Source organism: Aptenodytes patagonicus, chromosome 3 (genome assembly GCF_965638725.1).
Source record: "Aptenodytes patagonicus chromosome 3, bAptPat1.pri.cur, whole genome shotgun sequence".
NCBI classification, from domain to species: Eukaryota; Metazoa; Chordata; class Aves; order Sphenisciformes; family Spheniscidae; genus Aptenodytes; species Aptenodytes patagonicus.
Genome location: NC_134951.1, coordinates 95,487,712 through 95,499,052, shown reverse-complemented (window position 1 = coordinate 95,499,052; position 11,341 = coordinate 95,487,712). Strand labels below are relative to the sequence as shown.

The following is an 11,341-nucleotide window of genomic DNA, read 5'->3' as shown; positions in this document are numbered from 1 at the left end:
GAGGCCTCCCCAGCAGGGCCGCACCCCGAGGGGGCACCCCCCAGGCCGGGGCACCCCTCCATCCTCTGCGGGCCGGTCCTGGGGTACGGGACCGGTGACCCCTCGCAGACGCAAGCCCCCCCGGGGCGGGGCGGTGCGGGCTCCCCCCCTCCCCCGGCGGCGGGAGCAGGGCAGGGGTGAGCGGGAAGGGCGGGCCGGGCCGGGGGCTGCCTGCGGTTTGGGGCGGCGGGAGGCGGGATGTCCCGGGGAGGGAGCGGGGATGTGCAGGCACACGCAGCCGCTGGCAGGCGGCCGGGGCTGCACGGCGGCGGCGGCGGCGGCGGGCGGAGCGGCGCGGCACACGCGGCGGCAGCTCCCTCCGCAGCCCCGCGCCTCCCCAGCCCCGCCGCCGCCGCGCCGCGCCGGGCATGGCCGCCCCCCGCCGCCGCGCCCCGCGATAGCCCCACGACCCGCCGCGTCGCCGAGGTGAGCAGGGGGGCGGGGGACGGGGGGCAGCGCGCGGCGGGGACCGGCAGCCCCCCTCGCCCCCCCCCACCGCCGCCGCCCCGGCCGCAGGGGGACCGGCGGGGCCGGCGCGGTGCGGGGCTCCGCGGAGCGTCCCCTCCGGCCGGCCGGGGGGGTGGGGGGAAGGCGGGCACCCCCGTGGCCGTGCCCCTCTGGGGGGCACTGGGGGCTTGGGGTGGTCCCAAAGCAACGGGGGGGGGGGGGGGGGGGGGGGGGCAGGACGGGCGAGCCGCAGCGGCGCGGCATCCTCTGGGTTCCCACCCCTGCCCCCGGACCCCCAGCCCGGAGGGGTCCCTGATACCCCCAATCCAGGGGGCGATGCCTGATAGCCCCCCTCCTGGGGTTGTCCCTGGTAGCCCCCAACCGTACGAAGGTCCCTAATACCCCCGAGGGGCAGGTTAATAGCTCCCGGGGGCATCCCTAATAGCCCGCAGCCCCTGGGGAGCGGGTAGCCCCCAACCCAGCCAGGCCGTAGCGGAGGAGTGGGATGGAAGGAGCTCCCTCCCCCATGTCCCTGTGACCCAAAGCCAGGCCTGCCCGGGTGCTGCTCACAGCTCCCTCGGGCACTGGCTGCCCCCCAGGATGCCCCCAGCGCCTTGCTGGGGTTCAGGGTGCCCCCTGGGTGGGTGCTGGGAGCAGCACCCGTGGGGCGGCTATGTCAGGAGGTCTGAGAGGCTGCGCCTTGAGTGAGGAGGCTGTGGGGAGCTGTGGGGGAAACGACCTTTGCAATGACATGTGGTCGGCAATTGAGCTCCTCGCAGCCCTGAAGGAACAGGACACCAACTGTTCAGCCCTAAATTATTTTGTAAGTTTCATAGGAATTGCTTCACCCTCCCCTGAAATGCAGCAGCTGTTTGCCACTGCCCAGCGTCCCAGCGTTTTGGGGCAGGAGGCGAAGGAGGGTCCTGCGAGCATGGTGACAAGGGGACCATGGGGAGGGAGGATGCAGCAGTCAGTCCATGCTGTGATTTGGCTGGAGCAGTGACAGGAACATCCTGTAGCCCCTCTGAAAATGCTGCATCCTTTGCAGGTGATGGTTTGTTTGCTGGAGAGATGCTTTGAGCAACATCATTGCTTTTTGTGGGCTATTTTGTCTGGTCCAGGCAGGTGAAGCCCTTAGCAGGGACCCCAACACATCTTCCTGCAATGCATGTGTACGTGTATGTGTGAGGGGAGGACTTCTCCCCCCATCTGAGAAGCCTTTCATGCAACTCTTGACCCAACACAAACTTCCCGAGCTAGAGTCCAGCTGAAAGTGGAATGGCCCCTGTCCATCATACCCATGCAGCTGGATGGAATCTGCTCCACACCTCCACCACTCTTCTAGCAGAACTGTTTAACCCCTCCCATCTCATTATAGTAATATATTTATGATATCACCCTCGAATTTCCTGCCCTTAACAACCCCAGGAGGCTGGGAGGGAATGAAGCATTTTTGGAAAGTATTTAATGTTACTTCAAGAGGGCAGGAGGCAGTCGGAAAATAGATGGGTGCAGGAACCCTGGGCTGACGGGGCTCTCTGCAGGACAGCCGAGGAAAAGGACCGCACCTAGCCAGAGGTGCATGTTTGCCTTTCCTACCTGGGGCTGCAGCCTGGGTCTAGTGCCTATCGCTTCACTCCCTTGCTTGGAAAACGAAATAGGGCTGTCGTTTACCGCCTGCTCGTCTGCTAGATCTACTTGACTCTGTGCCCTCCTGAAGGGCTTGAAAAGCAGCCTGGGCGCTGTAAAAAGGCTCAGCCCATCTATTCATTTGAACGTGCACTGCAGGGACCTTGCTTAGCACAGGGCTGAAGCCCCCCAGACCTAGGGAGGGAAGATGAAGGTCCCCACAACCGGACTGGTGTTTCCGGAGGCTTCTGCTCTCTTGACAGCAGCTAGCAGGGGCAGGTGCTCCAAGATGAGGTCTAACAGCCTGAGCCTGAGTGTGTGCACTCAGTTCTCCCATACAGGCATGTTAAAAGGCTTTTTGATTCTTAGTGCTCCAACGTTGCCTTAGAGGAAGGAGTCTGGAAAGACAGAGAGGAGTGCAGTGACAAGTCCGTACAAAACTGGATGTTTCAACTCAAAACTCCCAGGTAGCAGAGAGGAAGGGATGCGTGAAGTGAAGCTGCAGTGTCAGCCAGGGGATTTTTCTGAGCTTACTCTTTTTCTCTCTGTAGGTGTTCATCTCGGTGGGGCCACGCTGACCATGCTCAGGAGCTTCTGTCTCCAGCTCATGTCCTTGGTTTGGATCCTCTTGGCCCATCACCAGCTTGCCCAAGGTAAGTCTCTGTAGACATGGGTCCTTCTCTCTTACATCCATCTTTCCAAACCTGTCCTTGGCATTGCTGAAGTCTCCTCAGTTCTCCATCCAAAACAGAGCTGGCCTGACCTGGAAGACCAGAAAATGCTGCTCAGTCATCCGGCACCTGCGGGGCGACTGGTGGCAACCACAGAGACCCCTGCTCTGGTGCCCATGGGGGCGGTGATGTGTGAGCAGACTGGCAGTGAGAGGTCCCGCTGCTCTGTCTCTCACAGTTAGGGTGAATGGGTCGCTGAACCGATGAGCCTGTTTGGAGAGGCACGGTGAGGGGGAAAGAAGATCCCAAAACTGAATGGCTAATCCTGGATCCCATGAGACACAATCCCTTCCCAAAGATTAGTTTGCTCTCCCCCGACTCTGGATAAGCGATGAATTCCCAAAGCCATCTGCCAGGAGAGATGGTTACAAATAGGAAAGGCAACAATACCCAGGCTTGGGCTGAGCAGTCCCAGGATGCTGCTCCAGCTCCATGGTGGCTTGTTTTGGAGGCTTTTATCCTGAGCAGTGGGACCTGCTGCCTGCCTCACTGCAGCAAAAATGCATGCACGGGGGATTTCTCCCCCTGCTCGCTTCCTAGGCAGCACATCATGTGGCTTGGGGAAAGCCTGAGTGCGCCTCTTGGCATGGGGGCTTTAATCTGCCCCGGTCTGGGATGGAGGGGCTCAGCCAGGTAAGGGCATTCATCTCCTGGGCCTGGCCTGGGATCATGCTGGGCTCCTGGAGAAACCCCCTGCCTCTTGACATTTGCTGTAGCTCTACTGCCCATGGAGCCGGAGTGAGCCAGCTCCCCATGGAGCTAAGATGCAAGCAAGTGATGGGGGAGAGGGCAAGGTGGAGATGAAAGGGGACACCTGGCTGGAGAAAGCAGGCCAGCACTGAGCAGAGGATGAGAAGTAGCACGGTGAGGCCATGGCTCAGTTACAGTTTCTGTGGCCTTTAAATAAATAAACAGAACTGGATACCTGGCCCCATGCGATGCCCAGTCCTGCCTCCCCATGCCGGAGGGGGAGTGCTGGCAGCTGGGTCCTGGTGGAGGGCAGAAGCCCCGACCAGACCGCCCTGTGCCGATAGCTGTCCCTGGGGATGGGGACATCCTGGGAGATAAAGAGGAGCCATTCTTTCCATTTCCATCCTTGGTCCCTTTGTGCCCCTCGCAGTACCTGGCCCTGAGCTTTCCCACCATACTTGCTTGGGACCAAGGTCCCAGGTGGGTCAGGCCCTATTACACAGGTTGCCTTAATGCACAGGCAACCCCAGCTCTTGCCCAGAAGGGGTCGAAGTCTAAGGGAGGCAGCAGAGAGAGGATGGGGAAGATGATCAGAGACCAGGTAGTTTTGAAGCAGGGTCCCATTTCTCAATAAAGGCAGTGTTATTGCTGCTTGGGTGACTGCGAAATCCTCATCTCTCATGTGGCATCCAGCCATTGAAAGGAAGGTCCCCCACCTTACAGTTCTGGGGAAGGGAAAACTGAGCACTTAGGAAGGAAAAAAGAAGCTGTGAGCCAGCAGGGCCATGGGCAGATCTGGAGTCATCTATGGTCTCTGCTTAACCCAACTCCACCCATCTCCTGCCTTGTAGGTGATGACTGCAGCGAGCGCTGTAATCTCGCCCACGGCTGCTGTGACCAGGATGGGAAGTGCAGGTACGGCTTGTCCTTGGCTCTCCGCTCCTGCTGCCCCTGACTGTAACTGCTCTCCCTCCCTTGATGCTGTGTCCCCAGTGCCTGCACCCCTGCCCCGAGATGAAGCGCCTCCTCTCCCACTCACCCACACCTGGAATCGACGACTCTGCTCTCTTTTTACCTGACACCCTCTGGAGGGGGAGATTTTGATCCCTCAACCTCTTGCTGGTCCCCTCCAGCTCTAGTGCTTCCAGGGTCCCCCCCACCACACACTGACCAATGTCATTCTGCTGAGCCCTTTTTGTCTAGACGGGAGCTTAGGACAGCCCGGCCATGCCTGGGTGATGGAAGGCAGCCTTGAGGCTCAGATGGGGAAAGTCAGCAGGGCAGCAGGGCAGGCTTGGGGGTTGGCCAGCTTGCTTGGCCTCCTCACTGGTTGAGATGGGGATGCTCTCCCTGGGGACGTGGAAGAGAAGAGCTGCTGGTGTGCACATAAATGTCTGAGGGCATCAGAGGTCCCCTCCTGGGCTGTGGTGGGGATCTCTGGGTGTTTTCATAAAGGGCTCGCCAGCAAGCTGGGGGCTACCACAGCAGAAGTGCATGCATGATCCCTGGCATCCCAGCTCCAGCTGGTGCCCAGATCCTGCAGGGGCAAAGCTCAGAGCCTGACCCTGCACTTCAGCCTGGGAAGCAACCACGTGGCTGCCCTGGGCTGCCACGGCCCCAGACACTGCCTCTCATCCCACTGTAGGGCCACCTGGAGCCCCCGTCCTGCAGGGCAGCCCTGGGAGGAGCAGGCTGCTTCAGGCTGGCCCGGACACCTGTGTTGCAAGGGAACAGACTGCCCACCACCACCCCGTTCTTCTCACTGGGGCATGCTCAGTCCCCTTTCCCAGCACAGCCCCCAGTGTCACACCATGCCTGGGCCACTTGTTCTCGCCTAATGGAGCAGATGTGGTCTGGCAGTGACCATAACCGCACTGACTGCTGCGTCAGGGAGCATCCAGCTCTGGTTTTGCTGGGCCCCCAGTTGCAGGTGCAAAGAGCTCACTCTTCCCTGAGCCCTTTCAGCGGCTGTGGCTGGTTGGGGGAGCTCGGTGCTGCAAAGCCGCGGCCAGAGACGCCGTACTTTTCCATGTGGCGGGTGGCCCAGCTGCAGGTCTTTCCAGTGGAGGCACATATGAGTTGCTGCTCCAGATTTCAGGCCTCCAAAGCATTTGCTGAACCCTTCAGCAGCTTGGCAGTACCCCATTGAAATCACCCGAAACTCAGGGAGACTTGGCCGCTTACCTGGCCCCCTCCCTGGCAATCTTTAGGTTGGCCATCTGCCTTTTAGAGAAGGGGAAGAGTTGATGGTACCTGCTACCTGCAGGTACTGGGTGGTAGGGGTGCCCACAGCCCTCTGTAAGCTCATGGCTGTCCAGGTATAAATGCATTTCCCCAGAATCTATCAGGCACGTGGTATCGCCTCCATTCCTGTCAAAAAGCCTCTAATTAACATACATATTTATTTTTTTAACCATTTTCCTCATCTCTTTGGAACAACCTGCAGTGACAATAGCCAGTCCAGGTGTGAAAGTGCAGCCTTGGACCAGCCTGGCAAAGCTGCAGTCACCACACATCGTGCTGAAATGAGCCCCAGCCATGAAAATGAACCCCCTTGCTTACTCTAGAGACCGTGTTGTTTTTGTTAGGTTTAATTTCATGCTGTTTTGAGAATAGCTTTTGTTGTGGCTGGTGCCACCTCCACTCAGCTCTCATCTTGTATCACTTGCTTTCCCCCTTGGAGCTGGCAGGTCTGAGGGAAGCCACTGGAGCAACGCAGCTTGGCTTTAGTTAGCCATTGCCACTGCCCTGCTCTTCTGGGGCCAGAAGGCTCGTTGTGTGCTGTGGGTTTTCCTATCATACTGCCCTTGTGAGCTGGCTGGTAAGTCTATTCCATACGCCAGCCATGGCAAGCAAGGTTTTGCAACTGGATTACGGTGCACTTCAGACGAAAAATGACACACATTATAATGCAAAGGGGCACAATGAAACACATGGGCCTCAGGGGCCTCTTGTCCCTTTCCCTCAGGGAGTTCAGGGTTAGGGATGGGGCTTTTCTCTGCCTGTCAGACTGGCTGCGTGATGAGGGAGGTGCAGGAATTGCTGAGCTAATGCAGTGGTGTATACAGAGCAGCTGGCTGGAGGAGAGCAGTGGGACATGGGTACTAAAAGCAAAGCTGCTGAGCTGTGTTTCTGCCCCCTCACCCTCCCTGTCTGCAGAGGGTGAGTCTGCTCCCGCTCTGTCCACTTGCTTCCTTGGAAAGACGAGATGCCAGTACTGACCTCCTCTGGAGGAGGGAGGCAGCAGGTTCATGGGGGGCTTTGGGAGGGTTTCCCAGCACCACCGTATCTGCGGGAACCCTGCACAATAAGCAGATAGCTTTTCCGCAGCCCCTGCTTGGGTTTTATCATGCTGCCATGCCCTGTCCTTCTACAGGTGCGATCCAGGCTGGGAGGGCGAGTACTGCGAGGAGTGCGTGCGTATGCCGGGGTGTCTCCATGGGACGTGCCACCAGCCTTGGCAGTGCATCTGTCACACCGGCTGGGCCGGCAAGTTCTGTGACAAAGGTGAGTCACGGGCTGGACATCCCAGCCTCCAGCGCTGAGGGCAGAAGCCCAGCACACCCTGCATGGACGGGTGAGCCAGCATAGCCAGAAGCCACCTGGGTGATGCCGCTTGGGCTGCCCGGGAGATGGGATGTTGCCTGGCTGCCACAGCAGGGACCATCCCCTTCCTGCAGAAGAGGTCAGGCTGCTGGCACTTGCTCCCTGGCTGCATGGCAAGAGCTGCCACGACACCAGCCAGCCTTGGGAAATGGAGCAGATGAACTAATTGCTTTTCCCACGCTGCGGCTGGCCTCCAGGCAGCACCTCCTGCTTCCCCCAGGGCTTCCTGCCTTCAGCAGGTGGCTGGTGGACTCCCCTCCTCCGGCCTCAGAGGCTTCTCTGTGCCACAGGGTCTGCACTGGCCAGCCAGATGGCATGCACAGCATCTTCATATCATGCAGATTTGTAGGATGATTTGCTCTCTGCACCCCTAAGCCTGTGCATTTTGCAGACTGTAGCTGGGAGGCACCACGTAGGCACTGCACTTCTATTGCTGCAAGTGCCTGTTGGAGGGGAGGAGGAAGCCTCCTGCCATTTCTCCATCCCCACTGGGTTTGACGGGCTGTGTTCGAACTGAATTGGCCACATCACCCCTCTTTTCTCACTAATTCCCACCTTTTTCTTTCCCCTCAGACATACACATCTGCAAACACCAGTCCCCATGCCAGAACGGGGCTCAGTGCATCTATGATCGAGACGGGGAATATTCCTGCCTGTGTCCAGAAGGCTTCCACGGGAAGGACTGTGAGATGAAGACAGGGCCATGTGAGAAGGCAGGGTGAGACATGGCAGCGAGGGCAGTGAGATTACAGACAGCATTAACTTCAGGCCACGCACTGCCAAGCAGTGGCCCAGCTTGGCTCGTTATCTGTGGATTTCCATGCACTAATGTAGTTAAGCCAAAACCATCTTTGGCTTTGGTTTACCTGTGTGCACCGCACGGTCCCACCAGGGCAAGGCCTTTGTTGTGATCTGAACAGATTCCCATCTCTTGCTGCTGTAGGTGTGATGAGCTGACACCCATCATGCCTTTGGGGAGCATCAGGAGCGGACGCTTCCTCTTCAGATCATTTGGCTGAAGACCCTCCCTGGTGGGTGGTGGGCCTGTGCACAGCCACAGCCTTTGATGAGGTCCCACAGCCTCTCACTCGGGGAGGCAGAAACTCCTGCCCGGTCTTCTCCTTGAGATAGCTGCCTCCATGGAGAGAGCCGGTGCCGGACCCACTGGCCAAGCGAGCAGCTGTGTGTGTTTACCTCCCTGGGGCGGGGGAAGCTGCTTGCCCTCCAGGGCCATGACCCGTCCTTGCTCTCTCCATGCAGGTCTCCGTGCAAGAATGGGGGCCAGTGTCAAGACGAAAATGGCTTTGCCAGCAACTTTACCTGCCGGTGCCTTGCTGGCTTCGTGGGGGCTCTCTGTGAGAACGACGTGGATGACTGCCTGATGCGTCCCTGTGCCAACGGTGCCACCTGCCACGATGGGATCAACCGCTTCTCCTGCCAGTGCCAGGTGGGCTTCGAAGGGCGTTTCTGCACCATCAACATCAACGACTGCGCCAGCCAGCCATGCAAAAACGGGGCAAAGTGCTACGACCGTATCAATGACTATGACTGCTTGTGTCCTGACCGTTTCACTGGCAAAACCTGCGAGATCTCCATCCCTGAGCCCACCTGGGCTCCACCCTACCACCCTGCAAACCATGAGAACGGTGGGGGCATGAAAAGCACCACCAGCGAGATGCCAGGGGTGACGCAGCCAGAGCCTGTCAGGACCGTGGTCACAGGGCGGCGCATGGCCAACCACAGCGAGAAAGAGCCGGGGGGAGGGTTGTTGAAAATCTCTGTGAAGGAGGTGGTGACCCAAAGGGACTCGGGGCTGAGCGAAGCCCAGCTGGTGACAGTGCTGGTGTTTGGGGTGCTGACGGCGGTGTTGGTCCTCATCACCATCCTGCTAATGCTGAGGAACTGGCAGAGGGGCCGTCAGAGATTGAACTGGTGCCAAAGCCCTTCTCAGGCTGCAAGGAAGCTCCAAGACCAGGAGTGTCAGGTGGGCATGCTCAACACCATCCTGATCGAGCCCAGGAAGACGACAGAGCTGTGAGCTGCGAGGACTCTGAGCCGGGCCCTGGCAGGTCGTCGTGCTGGCAAACCCCTCGAACTGCACCGTGGGGAGCCACGCTGGCACAAGCCGGGTAGCAGGGAAGGGCTCCCAGGGCAGCAAATGCATCAACGAAACCCCTGGGCGTCAAGCATTGGTGTGATGGCCCCGCCTGGGTCTGAGCTGTCTCTGGCGCAGCTGGCACCCACGGGCATCTGAAAGCAGGGCTATGTTGGGCCAGCCCTGCAGGGGAGCGGCAACCTGCTGCTTGCAGCAGCCCAAGCCATGCAGTGCCGGTATCATCTGATGTGAGCTCTCAGAAACAGGACGGGTAGTTCTGAGGAGGGCATGGCCTTCTTGCAAGCCCAAATTCTGCCAGGCCCTTTGTTAACTCCTCTCTGTGACTACTGGAAGGGCCTTTGTCCTCATTTCCGCTGGTGTTGGGATGTTTCTTCTGGGGCCTTCAGGACGGTCGTGGCTGCACGGGCCTCCCTGCCCCAGGACTGGATGGGGTGGCTCCCAGTTGTTTCTGGAGGCTGTCGTTTCAGATGCCATAGGGAGCGAGCAAACACCCTTGCTCTCTGGCCTTGTGGTTCTGTGAGCCAGTTCAAAGAGACTCTGGAGATCATTTAGGGTCTCCTCGTGCCCTTCTTCTGCCCTGGGTGATGCCCCCTCCTCTTGCTGTCAGACTTGGGGTTACAAACACGTTCTGTACTTTCCTCCTGGTGATCCAGGGGTCTTCTCCCCCCACTTACCAAGCCGTCCTTTCTGGTCTGGCCACAAACGACCAAGCTCCTTCCCCTCTCCAACACGCACTTCTGCCTCACCATTTGCTGACAAGGAGGAGCATGGCCTGCTTCCCTCTGGGGTCATCTGGGCCTGAGCTGGTCCTCCTCATATGCCCTCGCAGGTGAAACTGGAGATAGACAAGGCTGGAGATGTGCTGTGGCTGGTTCAGGAGCAATGCAAGATCCAGATTCTCCTTTCCTCTCCCAGTCACTCTGAGGCAGGCAGCTGGCACTAACCTCAAATCAGCCATTGTAGCGTTTCTTGATACAACAAAGGCTAAGCTCCCCACAGTGCATGTGAGGACAGGCTACCGAGCCTGGGATGACCATAGGAATCAGATACGATACTGCCTTCTCCACCATTGCTAAAGCACGGCTAAGAGACAGTAAATGGCCAGGTCACTTAGCCTTTGTACTAGGTCTGCTCCTGCCTGTGCTGGTCTGCTGTGCAGCAATCAGCATCTCTCTGTCAGGGCCAGGGTTTTCTGTGCCTCCTCACGAGCACGGAGGCCTAAGCAGTGGGGTAAAAAAAAAACCCCACAACCCAAACCCTACCACTGGCCTGTACGGTTGCAGAGCTGGGTTCAGGATGGTGTGAAGACAGCAGAGGAGTGAGCACTCAGCCAGGAGGGAGACCTGGGAGAGGGGACTGGGGCTTCATCAGAAAGATTATTTTTTTAATATGTGGATGGATGATGTACCTTTATCAAATAAAACAAATACAAGCCCAGAAAGAGTGTTATCAGAGAATCATAAAATAATTTAGGTTGCAACGGATCTCTGGACACCAATCTCCTGCTCTCAGCAGATCCAATTAGATCAGGTTGCTCAGCTACTTGTTCTGCACGAGTATGTCCATCACTTCCCTCAAGAACGCAAACCCAGATTGTGGCACAGGAGTTGTGCTGCCCCATGCTCTGGCTGCAGGGGTGGAGATGGCTCCTGCAGCTTCAGGGGAAAGAACGGGACCTGCCTCAGGACAGCGTAGCAAAGGTGTGTACCTGCTAGGCGTTGCCTTAGAGTGTTGGGGAGAAGGGGAAAACCCAAGACTGAGTCCAAGAGGGCCGACGAGAAGAGTAATCTGATACTGAAACTGAAAGCAGCTGTGGGTTTGCACAGCTGGGAGCAGGGCAGGAGGGATAGGGAGTTTCCCTTGGAAAAGTGGTCTTGAAACAAACTAGCCTTAGAGGCCTTTAATGTAATCCCATTCTGTCCCTTCAGGGGAAGGCCTTCTCCACTGTAAACTGGAGGAAGAGCAGCAAGGTCCCTGGGTGCAACCTTCTGGGCTTGGAGAGGTCAGTGCCCTCTGAAAGTAGTAGGGAGCAGGTAGGGTTGTCTTTGTGCAGAGAGGGCACCACTCCTGTTATCTCACAAGG

The 11,341-nt window shown here is 58.3% G+C and overlaps 1 protein-coding gene across 3 annotated transcripts; it reads left to right on the top strand.

Annotated features, from left to right (window-relative positions):
• The first annotated feature begins 409 nt into the window (after positions 1 to 409).
• On the top strand, positions 410 to 10,692 carry DLK2 (delta like non-canonical Notch ligand 2). Of its 3 annotated transcripts, none has more exons than XM_076334297.1 (6): positions 410 to 465; positions 2,667 to 2,768; positions 4,388 to 4,451; positions 6,913 to 7,043; positions 7,716 to 7,860; positions 8,403 to 10,692. In XM_076334297.1, the coding sequence occupies exons 2-6, from the start codon at positions 2,696 to 2,698 to the stop codon at positions 9,178 to 9,180; spliced, it is 1,191 nt and encodes a 396-aa protein (XP_076190412.1). In that variant the 5' UTR covers positions 410 to 465; positions 2,667 to 2,695; the 3' UTR covers positions 9,181 to 10,692. The 3 variants fall into 3 exon arrangements, with proteins under 3 accessions (XP_076190412.1, XP_076190414.1, XP_076190413.1); XM_076334298.1 differs by lacking the exon at positions 410 to 465 and adding an exon at positions 1,474 to 1,534; XM_076334299.1 differs by lacking the exons at positions 4,388 to 4,451; positions 6,913 to 7,043.
• Positions 10,693 to 11,341: the final 649 nt, after the last annotated feature.

Coding starts and splice junctions, on each gene's coding strand:
- DLK2 (XM_076334297.1), top strand. CDS start 2,696: ATGCTCAGGAGCTTCTGTCTCCAGCTCATGTCCTTGGTTTGGATCCTC. Junction 7,044..7,715: donor CGGCAAGTTCTGTGACAAAG/GTGAGTCACGGG, acceptor CTTTCCCCTCAG/ACATACACATCTGCAAACAC. Junction 7,861..8,402: donor GGGCCATGTGAGAAGGCAGG/GTGAGACATGGC, acceptor CTCTCCATGCAG/GTCTCCGTGCAAGAATGGGG.